Raw genomic sequence first — 22,454 nt, 5'->3', positions numbered from 1 at the left:
TTCCTGAAACAAGGCACGGCAGGGAGGGTTTCTCCTCTCACCATCTGGCCACCTCCAGGTGACCATCACAGAAAATACCAGAGTTCGGTGTAGCTGTTTGTCTCCTTCCTCCTTTACCTCCTATCTGATGTCCTGCTGCCGCCTTGTATTCAACCTCCGTGTCTTATCTACACCACCACATTGCTCATTTAGTCGGTGGATCATGAGCCCAAGTGCAGCTTCTCTTACAAACTGCTGTGAGCATTGTTTATCCTCACGAGCTTCTTATACCTATAGCTTCTCCCCCAGCTCTTATTCGGGGTTGTCAACTGCTGTCTGGTCCGTGCCCACCCCAGGGCTGGAAGGAATCTGTGGCTACTCCTAATTCCTGGCTCTCTGGGCAGGGCTTCTACTCTGCTTATGGGTCCTACAGATGATTTTATTTACCATTTGCATCAGAAATGCAGGTCTCCTCCACCCTCCTCTCTGCTTTCCTTGATGACTGCAAATACGGCAGGTTGGTGTTTTTCCCAGATGTCAAACAAGTCGGTCTTGACTGAAGGGCCTCCGGATTTAATTTGTCATTACCTTCTATTTAAGTGAAACATATGACAAACAAAGCAGGCAGAGTGTCTCACTGAGGCTCTCCCTCATTTAAGGGCTAAGAGGCATTTTCCTCTTCATCTCCAGAGCCTTCTCACAGGCTGAGAAGCAAAACAGGTAATCAAAACTAAACAATTATTTCTTAGTATAGATGTACGTCAAAATTTTCAAAAAATTGTAATGCATATGTAATTATTATGTGAATATAAGCAACGCAAGAGCATCCAGTCTTTGGAGCACTTATGGAGGATGATCCCCAGTGTCCCGCAGCGCTGATAAAATAAGGAATGCCGCTTAACAGTATAATTGACTCTGCTGTTAAGTTTATTTCTCCGTTTCACCCTGAGAGAAGGTTAAACTGTGAGGGGACAGCACAACTGAGGCGGGCGGCTCAACATGGCCCCGCCACTCCTGTCATGGCGGCGCCGCTCTCAAGATGGCGCCGAACGGCGGCTGGCGCCGAACCGCCCTCCCTCCCGCCGCACGCAGGGCCACGCTCAAGATGGCGGCGCGGGGCGGCCGAAGAGGCGGCGGGGGTGTGGCGAGCCGCGGAAGCCGGGTCATGGCAGCGCCGGAAGGACCGTGCGGCGGCCGGGCCGGCGAGGAGCCAGGCCGGGACGCGGCCGGTTTGAGCGGTACCCGCGGGAGGTGGCGGCGGTGGCGGCGGGACCGCGCGGCCGCTGCCATGTTCCGCTGTGGAGAGGTGAGCCGGGGCGGGGGGGGCTCTTTCCCCCCTCCGCTCCCCGCTCCGGCCCCTCGGAGGGCCGTTAACCGGGGCTGTGGCGGGGCTCGTCATCCGCCGCTGTCTCCCTGGGCCGGGGGCAGCCGGGCTCCCCTCAGGGATGGAGGCGAGGCGGGAGGGGCCGGAGCCGGCTCCGGGGGCAGTGAGGGGGTGGAATGGCGGCGGCGGGGCCGGGAGGTGCCGGTGGCCGCTGTTCCCGCGGGGCTCGGCCTGGGCCGCCCGGTGGCGTCGAGAGGCCCCGGGGCCCGTTCCGCAGGCGGTTCTGCTGCCGTCTAACGGAGCTGCGTGTGGGCGCTGAAACCGCCCTCCTGAGGTGCCTCTGGGGGGGTTTGCAGAGCCTGCAAGGTGGGACCAGCCTCCCCCTTCGCTTCAGTGGGCGCCGTGGCATTGCTGCCAGTTTGAGCTTATTAAAGATGGTGCTAAATTCCCAGCCGACCCCTGAAACCGCCGTCACCGCGGTGGGTTGGGGGCTGCGTCCAGTCCTTGCGCCACACAAGGCGTCATGCGCCCGGTGCCTTGTCAGGCGGTCCCCATGAGTTCAGGGTGTCCCTTGTCCCCTCAGTGTCGAAGGAAGGTGGCTTGGGGCGGAGGAGCAATGGGCTCTCGTGTCCCCTTTGGAGCCCAACCATCAATCGTGTCCCTTGCAGGGACAGGAGTTGGACTCAATGATCCTGTGGGTCCGTTCCAATTCGGGACATTCTATGATTCTATATGGTTACGGTGTAAGCATGTTGCAGAAGAGCGATGGGTGATGTGCTGCTGGGCTGCAGTTCTGTTTGTATATATAACTATATATATAGTTATATAACTTAAGGTTGTTGAAATAGATGGCACTTACTTAGAGGAATGATGTAGACGCTGCATTATATTTAGAAATAATCAGGGACAGTGACTTTCCAATTGCAAAGTAAGTGGCCAAAGTGAAAATGAATGTAAACCTGTTTTTTTTTCCTCAGCCAACAGCAACAAAGTGAGTGAAGGTTCTGTGGCTTTGCCTCCATATTGTCACCTGAAGGAAAGCTTTTGGTGTCTTCGTGCAGATAGAAGTACTTAAAGATTCAAGGGTTTCTGTTCTGTCTCACTTTATGAATCCTTATGAGTCTTGGGGTGTCTATTTACTCACAAACTTTGCTGAAGTTTCTGAGCTGGTAGCTTTTATTTTTTTCTTTTTTCTTTTTCTTTCTTTCTTCTCCCCCCCAGGACGTCGTAAGTGGGGAGAGTGAGGAGGAAAGTAATGGTGTCAACTTGATGGAGTTCTCAGATGAGATCCTTTTGCACATCCTCAGCTACGTCCCTTGCACAGACCTTGTCCTGAATGTCAGGAGAACCTGCAGGAAACTCGCGATGCTTTGCCTTGACAAGAGTCTAACCCATACAGTTTTACTTCAGAAAGACTATAAGGTGGGGAGAGTCGCTTGCTTCTTCTGTTAGCTGTGAAGACAAATCTGACTTCTGAAAAAAATGCCAGGAGGTAGAGCTTTGCCATGTGTCTGCTTAAATGAACTGCTCTTGAACTCTGAAATCAAATAAACAATAAACTGTTTTATAAAAGCATTTGTTTTCCAGAATGCTTTGTTAGAACAGCTCTGTGCTCCCTTAGTTTTCACTGACAGTATATTATATAACTATCTTCTCTGTGTTTCTGGAAGCTAAAATGAAAGTAAATGTGACTTTCCATTCGTAGCTGTGGTTGTATATAGTTATCATTTCCTCAAAATACATTTTTCATGTTGTTTTGCAAAAAAACCCCACAATCTTGCACATATTGCTGTCAGGCATGCAGTCAGCTAAGCCAGAAATTGTATATGTGTAATAACGAAAATAAAGCTTGGGAATGAAGGATGATACGTTTTATGAGAACTGTATCACCAAGTGCAGGCAAGGGGAAGCCTCTCTTACTCATTTCCGAAAGAGGAAACTGGAGGAAGGAGAATGGAAATGTTCTTCTTTCAATTTGAGTTTCCACAGATAGCTGGTTCTGCTGAAATCGCTTTGCTGTTAGGAAATGGAGATGCTTCTCCTTTCCGCTATCAGTCGCTGAACAGATTTAGCCTCATGGTCCGTAACGCAGAGCTGCGCAGGCTGAGAAGCTAAAGGAAGTTTAATCTTAAGAGCCTGAAGCATGGCAGACAGAGCCAGCTACCAGCAGTATAATCATTCTTAGACTGTGCTAGCATGCTGCAGCCTTTGGACAAGCCACATAATCTAAGCGCAAACCACTGTTATCCCCATCGTCTGATGGGAAACTGAGTCAGTGCACACCATTGCCGTATATCTCATTGAATGTGGTTTTATTTGAGTACAGGTAAACAAAGACAAAGTGAAGCAACTGATGAGGGATATCGGAAAAGAGATTTACCAGCTGAACATGGCTGGGTGTTACTGGCTGCCCAGCTCCACTATCGATCACGTAACACGATGCAAGAACCTGGTCAAACTGAACTTGTGTGGGTGCCACGTCACCTCTCTCCGTCTCTCAAAGATGCTGTCCACGCTCCAGCACCTGCGCTCCCTGGCGATCGACGTCAATCCGGGTTTCGACGCCAGTCAGCTAAGCAGTGAGTGCAAAGCCACTCTTAGCCGCGTCTCGGAATTGAAACAAACCCTTTACACGCCGTCATATGGTGTCGTTCCCTGCTGCACTAGCCTTGAGAAACTGCTGCTTTATTTTGAGATCCTTGATCGCTCACGAGAAGGTTTTATGCTCTCTGGGCAGCTAATGGTAGGTGAGAGCAATGTGCCCCATTACCAGAACCTCCGTGTCTTCTATGCCAGGCTGGCTCCTGGCTATGTTAACCAGGAGGTGGTGAGGCTGTACTTGGCGGTGCTGAGTGATCGGACACCTGAGAACCTTCACGCCTTCCTTATTTCTGCCCCTGGTAGCTTTGCGGAGACAGGAGCCACTAAAAACCTCCTGGACTCTATGGCTCGAAATGTACGTCTGGATGCTTTACAATTACCCAAAGCCTGGATTAATGGCTCTGGGCTCCTGCAACACTTGAAGTTCAACAACCCCTTCTACTTCAGCTTTAGCAGATGCACCTTATCTGGTGGTCACCTGATCCAGAGGGTTATTAACGGTGGGAAGGATCTTAAAAGCTTGACCAGTTTGAATCTCAGTGGCTGCGTTCACTGCCTGGCCCCGGAGTCCTTGTTTCGGAAAGCAGAAGATGACATTGACAGCAGCATTCTGGAAAGCCTGGTAGTGTCCTGCTGCAATCTGAGACACCTCAACCTCTCTGCAGCTCACCATCACAGCTCAGAAAGCATAGGGAATCACTTGTGCCAGCTTCTGTCCAGGTTAAAGCACCTGCTTTCGTTAGCACTACCAGTTTGCTCCATCACCGATGTTGCTGCGAACGTGGAAAAGCCTCCCACAGCATCTAATTTCGTACCCCAAACATTTGGAAGGAAAGTTCGGATTGGGATACAGACATATCCAAGGAACTTAGCGGACCAGGCAAATCAGAAGATCGAGTCTTCAGTTTTCTGGGCTCTGATGGGAAGCCTCCGATTTTTGGAAACCTTGGAAATAATCGGATCCAGCTTTTCCTCTGCCATGCCCCGCAACGAGCCAGCGATTCGGAACTCGTTGCCTCCTTGTGTCCGGGCACAAAGTGTGGGGGACTCAGAGGTGGCTGCCATTAGCCAGTTGACTTACTTACAGAGCCTCACCTTAGCACAACTGCCCAGTATTCTTACTGGCTCTGGGCTTGTTAACATTGGATTGCAGTGCCAGCATTTGCGGACTCTTTCGTTGGCCAACCTGGGCATGATGGGGAAAGTGGTCTATATGTCAGCTCTCATGGACATGCTGAAGCACTGCAAGTGTTTGAGAGATCTCAGGTGAGGGGCTGCTGTTGAACTTCTCCAATTTGTTTGGGCATCTCCAGAAATGTAGTTCATAGTTTGTTGTGATTTGTGCTAAAACTCTGTTTCTGTTCTGGTCAAAAGCAGCTGCAATGGCTTGAAAACTGGGTATTTTCCTTCCTGACTTGTGGAGAATGGGAAGGCATCGCGTGCTGTTCTTGAGGGCTCAGGATGTGCCCTTGAACCAGTGTTCTAAGAGCAAAAAGTGTCAATGCTGCAACTACCTTCCTTTTAGATAAGGAAGAGTGGATGCTGCATATTTGGGAGCTAGTAGCCTGTCGGGGCTAGGTTAAATACTACATGCCTTTGCTGACTTCTTGGCTTTGTGTACACCTATGTCTCTTAAATTTCCAGGACGGAAGAGACTCTTACAAAGTGTCTAGATAATGCAGAGTTCTTAGGTTTCCCAGTGAAGTCTTTTTTTCTACCTTTGATTTGTATTAAAATCTTGCTTATTTTTTTTTAAATTGATTTTTATTTTCTTGGTAATACATTGAAAACATTCCAAATTTAAAGTTTGTCCTGTTGGTGTTCCTCTCCTCATAGGATTTAAAGGATCCTACCAAGGATCTGATGCTGAAGGGTGCACAATGGAGCTTCACAGTAGCCCAGTTATCCTTATGAAAGCAAAGGGCACGATCCATGATAATTTCTTTGCACTAGGCTATATGAACACGAATGTTATTACATTAGAAAGATGCTTTTTTATTTTCCCTAAATCAGCTTCTGTTGGTGAAACTGCTAAATATGTCAGTCCCGTTGTCATGCTGTGTTCACAAAATGGTTCTAAAATGCCTGACAGTAGTAACAGCAAAGTCATTCCTGTGATCACCAAGACAGTTATAGTGTGACTCAAATTATTGCTCATCAGCTGAGACTGGTGTCTGTACGCATGTTCCTGATCCATTGCAATAGTGAAGGGAGCCAGGGTGGCTAAAATACTTCAGGAGGGTTTTCATTTTCCACCACTTCCCATTTCTAACAGGCAAGGAGCCTGTGGGTCTCTCATCCAAGCAATGGCAGCTTTTGGAAATTCAGTTGCTTAATGGCTTGGGTCACGTGAATGTATCTTTAACCTTTAGGAGACTAAATACCATGGAAGAACTAAGATCTGGGGAAGGAGGTTTGGATGTAAAGTGTTGATTCCATCAGTCTAAGCCCTGTAGTTTCCAGAGACTTTGAAATGGAGGCCAAGAGTGATAAAGATGGGAGGCAGCACAGAGCCTTGAATAAAAGACGAACAAGGGTGTCTCTTTGTAACAGCCGGGCATTTCCATGTAAGCTGTCATTGTTCTTTCTTAAGTAAAGTCTAAGGTTTTATGTAGGTTTAAAAGGATTTTAATGTTTAGCACTTCCTCCTGATAATGTCGTTTCCTTTTCGTTTGACTAATTCCCTGCTGCTTTTACCCTTTTTTTTTTCCCCTCCCCATTTTCCATACTGAGAAACTTCAGTTTCAGGGGATATTCCAAAGCAACATTGTCATCTAGCGAGTGAAAGCCAGTATTGCAAGTATGGCTGTTGAATCACAGAGATTAACCTAGAAACCTGCTGAGAGGTTGCAGGAGACTCTATGCTTCTTGTCCTAAATTTACAATGGACCAATAATGCTGTTGAAAAATTGGAGAGGCTTCCTGTTTCCTTAATATTAATTTTAAGCTGTTACCCAAAGCACTCGTGGGCTGTTAAGATCTCTTCGGGCAATGTTACTTGACCAGAAATTTCAGGCTGAGACTCTCAAACAGAATTTATCAATTAACAGGATTAAGTTGCTGAGATAGCCCCGTGTACTACAAAAGCTTCCACAGAGATTATCCAGATCAGGTTTGGACCGACAGCTTGTTATCACCTCATGGGATTAACCTTCGTGGAGCTCTTGGCCTTGCTGACCCAATGACTGGGGTTCCCATGTGCTCTGGGGCCCTGTAGTAAATCTGCACTATGCAGACGTGCTGTCCTGGTGACCCTGGCTCCGAGCAGGTTCTGCAGACTGGTTTCTGTGAGGGAGTCATCCAGTTGTGCTGTTAGTTAAAATGTGGACCCTTGTTGGTCAGGTGTGGCTTCACCACGTCATTTTGTTGTCCTGCCCTGGGCTGTGACATGAAATTGCGGACAGCCGCGATAGAGGATCCTGTCTCTTTTCTCTGGGCCGGGTGTTTAAGATGAAAGTTGGATTGATGATGGTTTTTCTTCCCATGGGAGAGCAGTAGCTTTGATCCTTTGCCATCCCCTGACCGGGGAAGGCTGTTTGTGGTCACTCTGTTGGCTCAGAGACCCAACTTCTGCATCATCACGTGTGCATTGTGAATATTTCACGCCTGCTTCTCTCTAGGCAGTAGACTGAAGATGACCAGTTTGATCTGTGTGTGGTGCACTGGAGCAGTAATTTCCTAACTCTACAGCAACGGCCTAGTGAACGTCAGGTAGCAAAATCTGAACTGTGGTTGTTGTAAGACCAGGATGGATGTGCTGGTCACATCTAAGACCCCTCTTGACCAATGTGCTTTGTGGGAAACTTGAAAACCAGAGTTACTCCCCGTGGGCGCTGGAATTCTGCAGTTTAGGGCCTTTCTTCCTATTTGTGTCCCTCATCCTTCAGCACACATCGTTCAAGAGTAACAAGCGAGCCAGAAGTCCAAGCGTGCCGTGTCGCGTTTGTTGTGCCGTCCTGCTGGGATGAGCAGGTAGAAGGTTGTGCTGTGTAGAAGTGCAACTCCGTGTGCCGTCTTCCCTCTTGTCTGAACGCGGCCCAAGCACGAATTGCCCGTTGACTTGTTTTTTGTTTATTCTTGCAGGCTGGAACAGCCGTACTTCTGTGCGGGCGCCCAGTTCTTCCAGGCACTGAGTCACTGCTCCTCTCTCCAGCGGCTTTGCATCGTCTCCCGGAGCGGGACTCTGCAGTCTGACGCAGTGATGTCATTCATGGCCAACTGCCTTGAGGTCATCATGTGCCACATGTTTATGGGCGAATCTCTTACCGTTTGCAAAAATCTCCAGCAATCTATTGTCCGGAGGTGAGTGCGGAAAGGGGTTGATGTGGAATTTTTGGAGCTGGTGAAGATTTATCTCCATTTCCTTGCTTGCCAAGGTTTATATGGCTTGGAGCACTTGTTCCAAGAAGCTAATAAGTACTGTGTAACCGCTTGGCACGTGAACTAGCCTCTTATTTTAATGAGTGAATCAGTGAAATATTTGAAGGTATTATATGAATTTTTGATTCCATTCCCACCCATGTTCTCTGCAGTTCCGTTGGCTGTGTTGGAGTCCTGGATGTAAAGCTCTGTCATAAATCAAATGACACTTTTTGTGTAAACAAAACATCTGCCGACATTTTAAGTACTGAGAGATTTGACCTTGAAGCTTTCCTCCTTTCCCACAAGTGACTAAGATAATTCTCCGTCCTCTAATCACTTGTAAATGTCACTTACTGATAATCCCCTGGCAGTGCAATTCAAAGCCTTTAAAGGGTTGTTGTGAAGGGGTTTTCTTCAGGGGGGTGTATGGGGGAGAATTGGTACCAACTGCCTTTGCATGTTTGGCAGGTCTTAAATGCATTTTGCGTGGCCCCTTGCAGTGTTCTGAGGCTCACGTGGTGGGAAACGTTTGTGTGTGAGCCGTGAACTGCATTTGAAAAGCGAGCTTTTAATTACGCTTGGCATTTTGAAATCTCCTAATAGTGGCAGTCATCTTACAAAATATTTCCCGTGCAACAGACTTGCCATTATTATTTTTTTTTCCTTCCTATAAGGCTTTTTCTCCGCCTTCAGTCTGTTTGCTTTGTCACCTACTGTTGCTTTACCCTGTTAAGCTCTAATAAAAATTTCAAATCACACAGCATTATTACTGCATCCTAAAGGGTGCTCCTCCCCCCAGCCTTTCTCCGGCTTTAAGCTGACTTATTACACTTGGCTTGTTTCCGCGGATCAGATCCAGACGAGCCTACAACTAAATTAGCTACTACCAAACTGCACATGAGACGGTTTGTTACAGCCTCTAAAAGGCTCTGTGTCCTTCTGGGATAGCGATTGTTGGAAACATCTGAGTAAATTCCTTGTGATGTGACAAGGATTCTTTCAGTTTGTTTTTCACAGGGCTTCATATCTGTAAAAACATTTATTGATGGATTTCACTTGTGCTTTGGAGATCCTTAGGAAGAACCAAGGATCCGCTGTTCCCGTTTTTCATTTTGTCTCTGAGAAGCCGCTGCAGCACTGGCCAAGATTTTACTGTCCGCTTACTGAGCAGAAATACACTGTCCTGCAGTCTTTTCTCCTTCTTTTTCTCTGTCGTGGTTGGATTCTTATCACATTCTGTACCTCTTAATAATTTAAACCCTGGGATCTTTCTGAAGAGCAGCTGATGCCTTGTGGAAATGTTAAAATCTATTTTTATATTTAGCAACAGGTTCTGGCTGTCATACTATTTTTCTTCTTTTGTATTTTATTAATAGAGATGTTCGTATGGAACAGGGTTTCTGAAGGCTTTGTTTTTTATTTGTTTTTTTTGAAGAGAGCATCTCTCCAACTGCATGTTCTATACCTGAAGTCATAATCCTCTATGACATTGTAATTGGTGGCTCTGGAAACTATTTTGATGTCACGTAGGATTATGACTTCAGGAGGAGGATAAGCACTGGGAGCAGATGCTCTCCTAAGCAACAAAGATCCCGTTCTTGTGCAACTGTCTCTAGTAATAAAACAGAAGGAACGAAATACAGAAAATTATGTGTAAGCAAAGCCTGGAGTCTTCCACAAGGCGTCAGTGAGTCTTTAACCACGTGATTTTTCCAACGATCCCATTCTCATCCTTGAACAATTGTGCCTTCAGATGGGGTCTGGAATTGACTTTCTCTTGACTGCATTTTGTCTGCTACTCCAAGGGCAAAGAGACATGCAGTAAAATCTGTGTGTGAGCTGCTTCATTGCCCAAACCTGTGGATAGGGCTCTAATTCACACAGCACGGCTTCTTCTAAAAATGTGCTGCTAGTGTCTCTTTAATCCAAGGTTTAAATTGGAAGAGCCCATTGGGCAGCAAGTTTGAAGATATAGATCCTTGTGCCAAAATGAAATACGGTGATTTATCCTTTTTGTTGTTGTTATCTGTTTGGAACGGGTGCAGATGTGCGTGCGTGGGTGGTGAGGAGGAGGATGCGAGAGCAGGGGAGGCAGAGCTGTGAGCCATTCTTTGTTTCTTCTCTTGAGCTGGGGGAATTGATCTGTATTCCTCAGTCCCGTTCAGGGTTAGAGTTTCTGGTTTAGGGCTATAGTGATGATTTTGTTTGCGCTGAGAGCAGCTGAGTGATGGCTGGTTTTGAGCAGCGAGATGGAGCCAAAGCGACTCCCATTCTTCCAATGCCTCTAAAAAGCGTAGAAATGCAAGTGGGAACTGGAAAGGCTGAGGGCTGGGCATGCACCAGTAGTTTGCTGCAGGTGGTTGAGTTGGGAGGGCTTGAAAATGGGACTAAGTGCAGTGTAATCCTTTTTCAGTTGTGGGTGTACAGGGGGATTCAGATCACAGGAGGGACTGGGACTGATCTGGGGAGAACACACTGGTTTGAGCTGCTGAACGGATGGTGTTTATACAGAGTGTGGTGATGGGAACTGGGTATTAAATCTCCTGCATCACACCAGTGGCTTAAAGCCTGAACTGATTGTCAAACTCTTCCCTTTGACTGTAAAATAAGGATAGTATTATGTGTTTCTGTTTTACTGGCTCAAAAAGTGAGTTGTTCTTATTTATGTCAGTCTTGTGACAGCTATAAACCAGCCCCTGTGGTGTCCAGCTTTCCTGCGGGCAGTTTTCTAGTTGAGGTTTGCTGCTATTTGGGACAATTTAGTTTACGTATTTAAGTCGTTAAAAGCCTTTGATTCAGTTCTGCCTCTTTGGCAAGGAAACACGGTGAGCAGAACAGCACTCGTCTGGAGCCCTCATCAGCAAACAAGAGGCTTGCAAGGGCAAGATCTCCTCTGAGCTTTAGAAAAGACTGTTTCCCTCTGGGCAGATAAATCATTGCAGTGTTTTTCTTTATTCTTTGTTTTTCCTTCTGTGTGTATGGGAGGGGTAATCTCCTTTATGGTTCGGGGAGGTACTCTGTGCACATAAGGAGGACACAGTAGTTAGAGCGAGAGATGTGGCTTCCCTGATCTTCCTCAGATTTCATGTGACAGGGCTCTGGTCTCAGTTTCTCCGTAAAACGACATATTTTTTTTCCGTCACATCGTGCTCAGCTGCTGCCAAACTCCAGATAGCAGCGGATCTAACAAACACGATGTTTTCCTTTTACGCTTGCACCCTGACTTTGCCAAAGTGCTTAGTTCCAAGCATCTGTTGTTTTCGTTTAAATAACTCCTCTCTTAAAACCACTGCGGTGGTTATTCCAGAAACACTAAAATACCACAGTTAGTGGACTGACGGTTGTAGGTTCAAGTCTGACTCCAGACCTGTTGCTGGGCAAAGAGGCTGCTTTGTACAAAATGGAAATTTTCTTCTCCCTTTTGGGCTGGGTTGCTGTGATTCTTTCTAAATGCCTGCAAAGATCCCTGTGTCCAAAGGCCGGGAAGGGGCACAGGGGTTTTTTACTTCCAGTGGCTTTCTCCAAGGATTTCCACGCTGTTATTTTGTGAAGTAGTCAGTAGATGGAGCTGTGACCTATGGAAGGTGTCCCTCTTCTTACTGCCGTGTTGAATGCTAAATAATCGTATTTATATGCCTGTATTTCTCTGCCCCAGAAGTCTTGCGGGCAAGGAATTTGGATGGCTTCAGGATTGCACAGTTCCATGGCGTGGTTAGCGGGCACTTCGCAAATGTGCAGAAGGAGTTGCTTTCCTGGTGAAGCTTCCCGGGAGAAAACAAGCTGGAAGAAGGGCTAGGAAATGCTTTGGCAAATATCCCCTTGGCCTCAAGGGCAGATTTTCCAGTGTGTTCCTTTAGAATTTTGTCGGTTTTAGGAGCTAGCTAAACACTTAAGCTATTATTGTAATGATTACAAGGACTCTGCACCATCAGGACAATACAAGCCTGTGAAAAGTCCTTGAAAAAACACCTTGGTAAAGATCAAGAGGGCAATGGTAAAAAACAAACCAAACCACTACCAACAAAACACCAACAAAAAAACCCCAAACCTCAAAGCAAAACAAAAAAAATTCTGAGAGTGCAGTGTCATTGGAGATTCTTCATACACAGGGGGAAAGTGTCAAGGCATAGAGGAGGTGAGTTGTGATTTATAGAAATGAAATCCAAGTTAAGCTGTGGTAGAGAGTGTGGTCGGGAAGGGAGAAATCGTGGTGCAGCTGAAGTGTGTTCTGGGGAGCTGGGCTGTCATCTCGAGGGTCTGACAGCTCTTGGGAGGAGGTGCAGAGGGCTGGGGCTGGCTGGGTCCTGCTGCAGCATCCCCCAGAGCTGGGAGGTCGTCAGTCCTTGCTCAAGCTCTCTGCCCCATTCCCATAGCCACACTGGCTACCTGTCCCCAGCAAATGACTTTGCAAAGTGAGCGTAGGACTCTGAGGTTTAACCAGTGCTGGAAAGTGCAAAGGATTCTACTGTTTTAGGGCAGTTCTGGGCATCCAAGACCCAGAGAAAGAGGAACACTGCCTTCTGCCTGTGTCAGGTATGAGCACCGCTTGGTTTGAAGTGACTTTCATGGTAGGACTCTTGCCACTTTCCAGGAATAGCTATTTCAGTCTGAATTAGATCTCACTATTGAAGTTTCTGTAGCTTTATCTAAGTTTTCCTCTGCTTGTCATTGTCCTTTTTTAACATGAAGCTTTGGGCTGGATCTTACCTTTTCTTAAACTGCTGGTTCCAGTGGTGCTCTGTGGTTGAGCCATGATACTTGCTAAAGGGACGAAGCTCCCTCCTGGGACTCAGTTGTAGAAATAGGGCTTCCAGGTGGCAGCAGGGGGGTGAAACTGAGTATTTGGAAAGTGCTGAGTGAGCCAGCCCCTCTCCTGGCATTTAACACAGGACTGAACTATCACAAATGAATTTTTGCTCGCCTCGGAGTGAAGCATTCCCCCCTCTCTTGTTGCTATTGCCCTGGATATCCCTGCAGGATTCCTCTTGCCTGGTTTCTCATTGTGTGCTTAGCCTCAGAAAACCCCTTTGGGGTGATGCTTTTTACTGTTAGGTTGGCTGGGAGGGGGTTTTTAGGGCAGTAAGCGACTGCCAGATCATCTTTGAACTCAGCAGAGTCCTCCAACCTCCCCCCTGCGCTGCCCACCTGCTGCCGTTGTATTGACACTGCAAAAAGCTGCTATTACCACCTAGGGCTTATTGGAGATTTTCAAGCTGGTTTTGCATCCTTTCACCATCTTCTCTTCCTTCTGACCTTCAAAAAGCCCCTTTCAGGACTCTCTGGCTTTCCTGGAGCCCAGAGCCAGCATAGTAGCTGCCAATCCCCCTCCAACAGCCTGAGCTGTTGTGGGCTCAGGCCCTGGGTCTGATTGCAGAAGACTTAATGTATCGCTAGGCTGGTGTAGTGAATCATTAGCATCCTGCTCTAGCTTTCATTGTCTGCTTCATTTCCTGCTCTTAGAAACCCCTGAATCATTCTGTCACAGACTGAATAACAAACTGCATCCTTGTCAGCTTGCGTTACCCAAGAATTCCTTGGCGGGCTCAGCAAAGGCTGCGTCTGCTTGAGGTGTGGCCCGGACACCTTTGCTTCTACCAGGGATGTTGTTTATGGGTGGGTGCAAATACTTTACAAGCTTGCGGGACCATCCCCAATTTGGCATATTAATGTATCTTCTTGTGGGGGTACTAACATACTCCCTTCTGAAATGCATTCCTGTGGTTGACCCAAATGGTTTGTTCTAACTGCTGGTTCATGTATTTTGCAGGGAATTCAGTCCTGAAACCTTCCATAGCGGGTAGATTGGTTTATGCATGAAATGGATTTCAAGGAGTGTCCTGCTCTCCCTCTTGGCTGAGAAACAATATTGGAATAGTACTGTCGTGCTTTCTCTTCATGAGGGTGTAAAAGGCTGAACGGAAGCATTAACTGCAGCTTTAAAGCATTTCCATAGTAAAATAAATCTAATTGAGCAGTTATTGCAGAAGCTTTTTAATTTGTGGAAGAGATTAGGAAATAACTTGCAGCCTGCTCTGGCAGAGCACTCCCCTAGGACGTGTCCTGGGCGCTCTGGCATCGCTCTTTGGGTTCTTATTCCCTCCCCCTCTAATTGTCCGGTCACATTTGACTGATGCAGAGTTCAACTGGCAAAATAATGTAAGAACCTCAGTCTGCAGGCGTGTCTGATATAAACCTCAGCTGAGAGGAGCAGCAGTGGAGTGTCATTCGTGCCTTACAGACAGAAACCACAGTACAGAGACATAATTTTCCTCTGCCAGGATGAGTCTGATGTGTATTGTTCCTTCCCCGTGACATGATGCAGTGGCAGAGGACGCTGCATTGAAGGTAATGGGAGAGTTGGCAGCATTGTGTCCGAATGGCTTTGAGTCCTATCCATGTTCCTTCCTCTTGGGCTGCAGGCTGTAGTGATAGGACTTAAGGTGAGGGGAACCGCAGGCCTTGAGAGAACACCAGTTTGTCCGTGTAGACATGAGGGGATAGAAGACACCCGTAAATAAAACACTTTATGGAGGAAATATCTCATTTTGTGGAGTTAAGAGCAACCTGAGAAATCACAGCAGCTTTCCTCAGGAACTTCTGAAGTCTGTCTCTGGGATCAGAAGGTGAAGTCTGCTCAGCGCTGGTGCTCTGGCAGGATTGGAGGTCAGAATGGCATCAGGGAACAGGTCTGCTCTAGAGTCACCCTGTGGAGGCTCTGAACCCCCTTGAGAGGCTTTTGGGGGATGAGTGTGAGGCAAGAGTCCCCCCTGCTCACATGGGAAGGGGCTGGGGGAATCCCACCCACAGTTTCCTTGACATTGCTGGAGGATGCTCTGGAGAAGCTTCATTTGATGCTTTTGGCCATCACTATAAGCAGGGGGAGCTTTTGCAGTTCCCTGCTACTGAGTTCAGGGCATGGCCAGTGGAACACATTCTCAGCGCATGTCTGGCCTTCCTGAAAAGATGAGAAAAATGTGTGTGTGTGTTTGTTGGGTCATGCCACTTGTCAGCTGCTCCAGCTTGCCCTGGCATTTCCTCCGTTCCTCATGCTCTAGGGATGGGAGTTTCCAGCCTGGCTCAGGTACGCTGGCTGAAGCTTTCAAGAGAGGTGCCACAGTTGAACTTTCAGATGTGAACAAGTTTGCCAGTGAAAACAAAACTTATTCTGTGCCTGGTGGAGGATTAACAGAATTTTTGTGCATGTGGGTAAAGAGCTGCGTACGTGGCAAAAAAGTGAGTCAGTCTGAATTATCTGGCTTTGGGAAACTCGTTCCTCTCCAGAAGCATCTCTACAGCCTGTTGGGCCAGTCTAAATGGAGGAGGGAGAAGGTGTTTGACTGTAGCAGAGACTGGTTTGGATTTGTGGGAGTTGTGCAAACTGGAGTCCACATCTGCTCTGTCCCCCTGTGCTCTGGTCCCCCAAGTCAAGCTTCTGGTTTCATTTCTTTAGACCTTTTCCCATAAGCTCATCTCAGTTTGTGGACTTAAAAAGCCTGGCCGTGATCCACTCCTGATACGCCGTATTTCCTCATTTTATCTGGTATGTGCTGCTTTTGTTGCCAAGGCTTAATTATACCACCTTGTGTGCCCTTGTTCCTGCTTGCCAGCATTTGTGAAGTGGGATGTGCTGGAAGGGCTGAATTTGGTGTAGGGCTTTTCTTGGGTTTCTCTGGAGATCTCAAGGGGAAAGACATTCCTCAGTCCCAAATACTGTCTTATCCTTCCCCTTACAAGTACGAGGAGGTAAGTTTGAGCAGCACTAATGCAGCAGAGCTGTTGTTTTTTGGGATCTGTGGTACGGAGAGCTATGTTGGGGCATCATCCACTGTTCAGGGTGGCTGGTGAGATTTGGGGGCCCTTTAGCTCCATCAGCAGGTGGAGTCCTGGGGACTCACTGGCCTCCCTAGAGAGGCATGTCTGAAAACACACACTGAGAGTGTTTGCCAGGAGATAACTGCATTCCAGGGAGTGACTCTTTTGTCTTGCTAAAATCGAGGAAATCTGATCAAAGTGCAGCCTTGCTTTAGATTTTTTTCTCTTTCTTTTTGACTTTGTCCCTGACCTACATATTGGATCCTGCCACGCTGGTTGGAAGTAATTGAGACTGTAGTGTTAGGCTATTTACCAAGCTGTTCGCTTGAAAATAACCTTACTGTGGCCAGTTCACACCTGTTCTGGGATAATTTTGGAGGCAAATAACAAAGCGCTATTAACCCTTTCAGCCACGTGCAACCTGTTGAAGATCTAACTGTGGGGTGAGGTTATACCTCTGCCGATGCCAGGAGGAATTTGTGATGAGGGTTGTGCTTCTCCATCCGTTTCCCAGCTCCGTGGATGATTCCAGCTCGCTGCTGAAGCCAGGCCCATTACGTGTCCCCATCCAAACGAGGACACCCAGAGATCTTGTAAAAGTTCCCGCTGAGTGGTTGTTGGTTTGGTGCTGAGTCTGCTGGACCAGAGGCTATGCTGGAAAATATGTGTGTGTGGGGGTATTTTCTTTGTTATCCCACTGGTTGTTTCTGATTAAAGGATCTGTTTTGAAGGGGCTTCTACTCAGTTGCCTAGAAAACTTGCTTTCATTTGATTAATTGTGATGAGTTTAGTCTGGAGGTTTTGTAGGAGAGAAGCGAGCAAGCAAGCATATCCTTGGCTTCTTTCCCTTGGAAAAAAAACCCCGGGTTTCATGTCTGGAACTGCAGCTCTTTTGTCTCCCCAGGTCGACATCCTTCTCTGTCCTTCGGGTTTTAATTTTAAAAGCCATGCGCTTGCAGAGGTGGATTGAGTTTGAAGGCCATCCAGGTGTGGAATGAGGAAAGAACCGTCAAGAAGATTACAGGAGCTATTCTGCAACTCATTAACTCAGTCTCTTCCCCTTCTTGTTATCTCCTCCCCATGCCTGGGGCCTTTCAAACTGGTGCTCTAAGTGCTTCTAGCCCACCTGGGCAGGTGTACGAAGAAAGGAATTGCCTTCCGGGGAAGGACTAAAGGAGCGTCGATTGCAAAGGGAGGCTGCTTTTGAGAACTGCTAATCCCGGTTTAACATTATGACAGCTGCTCGTTAAAATCAGGGTGTTTTTTAACAGGCAGTTAAAGGAGAGGCTTTGCACGCACATTTAGCTGAGAATAATAGTGAACCATGTGTATTTGATTTTTTTTTTTCTTAAATCACACAAATTGTACATGGAAAGAATTCTCCGGCGTCAACTTGCTGGGGTCTGGAATTTACAAGATTTGCAGTAACATACAGTTTCCTGTTGAGGGGGGGAGAAAAATTACAAAGCTTGCTTTTTTTTCTTTTTAAGAACAAGTTCAAACCTCTCATATCAATCCAACCCCTTTGGAAGGTGCACTTACTGCCTTGGGTTTTCTTCAGTTGTCTTGGTGGCAGATTGTCATGTCAGCTTGCCCAGGTTCTCATTTTTATAGCTACACGTAAAGGCTGCTTATAAACTCCGATTTTGTATATGGTGAGAAGGCAGCACGCAGATCTAATTTGGGAGAGTCTATACACAGAGAAAGAAGCAGAGGTTTCTGTGCCTTGGGGAGATGGCTGTTTCTTTCTAGCTGAACTTCAGTAAACTTGGTCTATTAACATGATTTTCTCTGCAGGACTGTGGTGTTGGATAAGAAACATGAAGCGCTGAGGCAGAGGAGGGACTATCAAAGAGACATTTGCTGTATTTTATGTGCTTTCACTGCAGACTTTACCAGCTGCCTCCCAGATCAGCACTTACTTGCGGGTCGATGTCTCGTCGGCAGCGCTGTGGAAGTAAGAAGCTGCTTTGCTCCTACACGAGCCCCCAGACCCACTGTGGGTGAGGAGCCGTGTCGTGTTCTGCCAGCCCTGAGGCACGAGGCGTGAAGGGCAGGTCTGTGATGCAGGCAGACAGAAAATTGCCCCGGGTAGTTTTGTTGCTGGAAATCCTTATTCCTGCGGCTACTGAGATTCAGGCAAATTAATTTAACCCACCAGGACTGAGCAACTAGCCTTGGAATGGGAGTTTTTCTGCTGTGTTTTTGGCAGCTCTACTCCAAATCTTTCGTGGATGGGCACATCCTTTCTGCCTCCCGGGAAATGCCAGTCTCGCTGGTCTTTTCTTGAGCTGGTTCTATTGCTACCTGAGATTTTAATGTGTGTTTCCAGCAGCTGAATCCCCAGCTGTTCCCTCTCTGTTTGACAGAAAACTGGCTGTTTCAGAGCTGGAGAAGAGCCGGCAATTTCCCAGATGCTCATCTGTGTAAGAGAAGTTTGAGCAGCGAACTCCTCTTTTGACCCAACACAACTTGGTTCGGCCTCAAGGGACCGATGCTGCCAGTTCAGGTCTCCCTCCTTTCGAGCGATAATGAATTGGCCCTTGTCACACACTTCGGAGGAAGCATCTTGGTGGCATGGGGCTAGTAGTCACAAGTCTTTTAATCTGCAGGGTGTAACTCTTAAGCTATAGCGTAACTTCCCTTTACCTCCCAGCTATAAAAGCCTGAACTCTTGTTACGCTACACTGAGTAATGCTATTTCTCTTCCCCCGTGTTCTTACTCACCAGGTTTCTATCATGTAGAGTACTTGCTGATGAGGGCTTGGACTCTTTATACGGCTCTTTTTCCATTGTATAAATGGTTTTAACTTCTGCTGTTCTCTGTTCTGTAGTTACAACCCCGCTGCTCCTCTCTCATGTTGTATCAGGCCTCTTGCTTGCAAGGTCTGGGACGCGTGGTGATGTGATGTTGGTAAGAAGAACTGGGAGAACAGGAGGAGAACACAAATTTCTCTAAGGGGACCACAAGACTGAGGCTGTAGATTCAGAGACCAGAATCCAAAATTCATGTGTCAAACAGGGACACTTGTGTTTGTTTCTGTTGGGGCAAATTCCTGCGGTGCCAAGACAGGTTTTCTGCAACCTGAATTGAAAAGGAGGCAGCAGTGCGTGTGTGCGTGCGGGCGCTCGTGCACACTTAGATGCTTATCTGCGGATCTGAGCTTTATAAACTTGCTTGTGCTCTAATTGTGGAGTGTAGACTCTGCATGCAGAACAGCCCAGCCTGGAGTGCTAATCCCAGGCTCAGCCCCAAGGGAACGCCTGGTGCTGCTCTGGCCTGATTTCCTTAATGGCTCTGCAACTTGCTACTGGTTTGTAGGTGGTTTTTAAATTATCTCCGAGCACCTTGCCCAGGTTGGGCAAAGCTCGTAGGATCTCTGGTCCTCTGAGAATACCTGTGTGTTGCGATTTATTTATTTATTTATATTAAATGTTTTCCTCCCTCCCCATTTTAGCTCCATTTTGGGCTTGTGTCAGTTTAGCAGATTTGCCGAAAAAGGGTGCAAACCTGGCTGCTCTCCTCGCTGACACACAGTGGGAGACCTTGAGATCCAGCTGCCCCTCCCGCCTCCCCTGAACAACCCTTCCTTGCCCCAACCATCTATGATCTGTATCCGTACAACCCCCCTTCTCCCTCGCTGGAGAATTCCTGTTTCTCCTCGACTAATAACCTGTGTCTGATTTAGTTTCCAGGCGGACCGCCCTGCATTAAACGTCGTCATCTTCCCTCTGCTTCACGAGGACTTGACAGAGGTCATCAGAGATGTCCCCATGCGGCACTTGGATGAAATTACCTTGTTTAAAAGCAGAGTGGCTGAGGAACCTCCCAACTTGTGGTGGTGACTGTCACAGCGTGGAAAGGACAGTCAGCGTGAACACACGAAATAGCTTCTTGTTGGCCTGGATTCCCCATCTTCAGCTCCTGGCCGCCTCACTGGATGCTGTACAATCACTTTAAATAGGTGCAATTGCAAAATAATAAAAAAAAAAGCGCTGGTCCTTTGCAGTGGGGAAACATCTATTGGATATTGCTTGCATCTGAGAATCCTGTCTCAAAGGCTTCTGGAATTTGATGAGTATTTCCTTGCGGTTAATATGAATTGCTTTGTTATTTTACTGACCTTAAAGGTAAGAGAAACTGAATTAATGATGCTCTTTCCCCTGTGTCGCCTGGTGTGTTTCCTAAGGGCCCTTGTGTACTTTGGCAGTGTGCTTTGTGATATTGGTGGAAATCATTCTTTGCTTCAGTCTATTTTTGGCAAAGTAGAACGCCAGCTATGAGGCGAAAAAATGTGTGCATCACATATTTTTTTATGTTACAAATACGCATTTGTAGTCACACATGTGCAATCACAGGTATTTAAAGGGTTTTTTTGATTGAGAAGTACTACAAGGACTCTTTTTAACAAATTTTTAAATAACAAATTAAGGTCATTAACGCCTCAACCATGGTATGTTCTTGCTGATGCTGTTTCCAGCGGTTGGTCTGGTGGAAGAGGTTCTCAGCTCTTTTCTAAATCCTTGTCTTAGGGTAGATGGTACCTACAGTGAATAAGTTGAGGCTCAGATCTGATTTAAACACAGTCTGTCTTGCAGTGTAGATGGGGATGTAGTGTTCCAGTTCTGTCCTTAGATCCCATGCCTTGAGCTCATGCTAATTTTAGAGATGTTATAAAGTATTTTCACAGTGTGATTTCAGTCAGCTTCTCTGCTCCACAGAACTTCCTCAGGCATCAGTAGTGGTCCGGATCACTTTCATATTGCCTTATTTACTGAGCACTTTTGAAAGCATCAGACAGCTGTACCAAAAGTCGAGTTATGAATTCCTGGAGCGACATTTCTGGGTAGCAGTCAGATTTCCTTTCTGCTGGAGTATTTTGTGGTAGTGCACGGGGTCTGTCTTCTGCAGAACATCTATGAACGGCTGCTGTCCAGCTTCTCCACTGTAACCTCTTAAATACTCCCTAATGTTTTGAGCAGCACTTTTCCAGGGAGACCCAGTGCCATCCAAAGATGATGTCCCCATCTCCTTGTCAGCGTTTTCTATGCTTGATGCTGTCTCCCAAACGCTGTTCTGTGGCCAGTGGTTCACAGGAGACCTGGTCTGATGGGACAGATTTGGAGCAAAACACACCTCACAGCTTTGGAGGACGCTTCCCTCATTGCTTCCCCATCAGTCAGGTGTGAACCTGCCTGGAAATCTGTCTTGGTGGTGTAAATCTTGGGCCAAACTGTGGTAACCTCTATGCTCAGGTAGGTTACGGTGTTAACGAGCAGGTTAACATTAACCTTCTACCAGCACAAGTCTACGCATTGCTAAAACTAACCCCTGCATGCGTTTGCTGCCTGCCCTGAGTTTCTCTCCCTTCCCAGCTCAGCACAGGGTACCAGCAGCAGTCTCTGGATTGTGGCTGGTAACAGGGTGGTGACCCCGGCTCGTGCTCCTCTGGGAACAGCTGTACCTGAGCCACGAGCGCTCCTGAAGTATTCGAGACTCTGCCTCAGGTTCGGCACCGTGCGGGTGAGTGCCAGGAGCTGGTGCCCTCTCCTTGGCATCCTGCCACTGTTTTCTCTCCCGCTCTCCCAGCGAGGCCGTTCTTTGTACCTCTTGTCACACCGCTCGTCTGTTTGAATCCCTCTCTCCCTCTCCAACAGCTTTCTTCTCTCCCTTCTCCCTCACTTCAGCAAATCAGATGTACTTTTTGGCAGGAACACGAGCCACTGCTTTGTCCAGCTCAGGCCACTGCAGCTCTGCCTGGTTCTTGTCTGCGTTTCTTTCCTAGGATAAATAGTGAGTGTTTGCAAGGCTGCTTTCTCCTCCTTGTGCCTGTAACCTCAGGGCAGGATAGAGGGAAGGCTGAGGGTATGGAGCCAGCCCTCAGATACTTCAGGGGACCTGTTTTGCCCTGTAGAGAGATCCCAAAATTTGGTAGTGCTGCAGGAGCAAGGCCATTCCTGCCCTCAGCAGGGATTTCCCCCCTGCATACGCACTGTGGCACCGGGGAGAGTTTGGCTGAACCAGCAGCTCAGCTGTTCATGTCCTGCTGGAAAAACTGGCTTGGGGGGACAGTGGCATCCAGAAAACACCTGTAGCTTAATGGTGGTATTAACCCTTTGCTCCTGGGGCTTAGAGTAACCCGATGAAACATACTGTCCTTAGACCTTTAGCTTGGCAAAGTGATACCCATCTGCCTCGTGTCTTGCAAGACTGGGGCAGACAATCAGGCATGTTTTATAATGTCGTTATTCCCTTGCCTGGAGTATAATGTTTAGACATCTGTATTCACGCAAGCGGGTCAGGCGTCCTGATGTGAAGGCTACCAGTTATAATCGGGGCTAGGAAAGGTCACCCACAGGTAATAAAGACAGAGCC

At 47.4% G+C, this 22,454-nt stretch overlaps 1 protein-coding gene across 1 annotated transcript; it reads left to right on the top strand.

Moving 5' to 3' along the window:
* Nucleotides 1-978: 978 nt before the first annotated feature.
* FBXL18 (F-box and leucine rich repeat protein 18) lies at nucleotides 979-21,452 on the top strand (the record flags this gene model as incomplete). The annotated part of the gene is given in 6 exon segments (XM_080354233.1): nucleotides 979-1,041; nucleotides 1,043-1,285; nucleotides 2,525-2,725; nucleotides 3,630-5,170; nucleotides 7,988-8,206; nucleotides 19,768-21,452. Coding segments are annotated over 6 exon segments (2,424 nt in total). The 3' UTR covers nucleotides 19,925-21,452.
* Between the last annotated feature and the right edge of the window lie 1,002 nt (nucleotides 21,453-22,454).

This window comes from Nesoenas mayeri, assembly GCF_963082525.1.
Source record: "Nesoenas mayeri genome assembly, chromosome: 15".
NCBI lineage: Eukaryota > Metazoa > Chordata > Aves > Columbiformes > Columbidae > Nesoenas > Nesoenas mayeri.
This window is presented reverse-complemented; position numbering and strand designations above follow the sequence as displayed.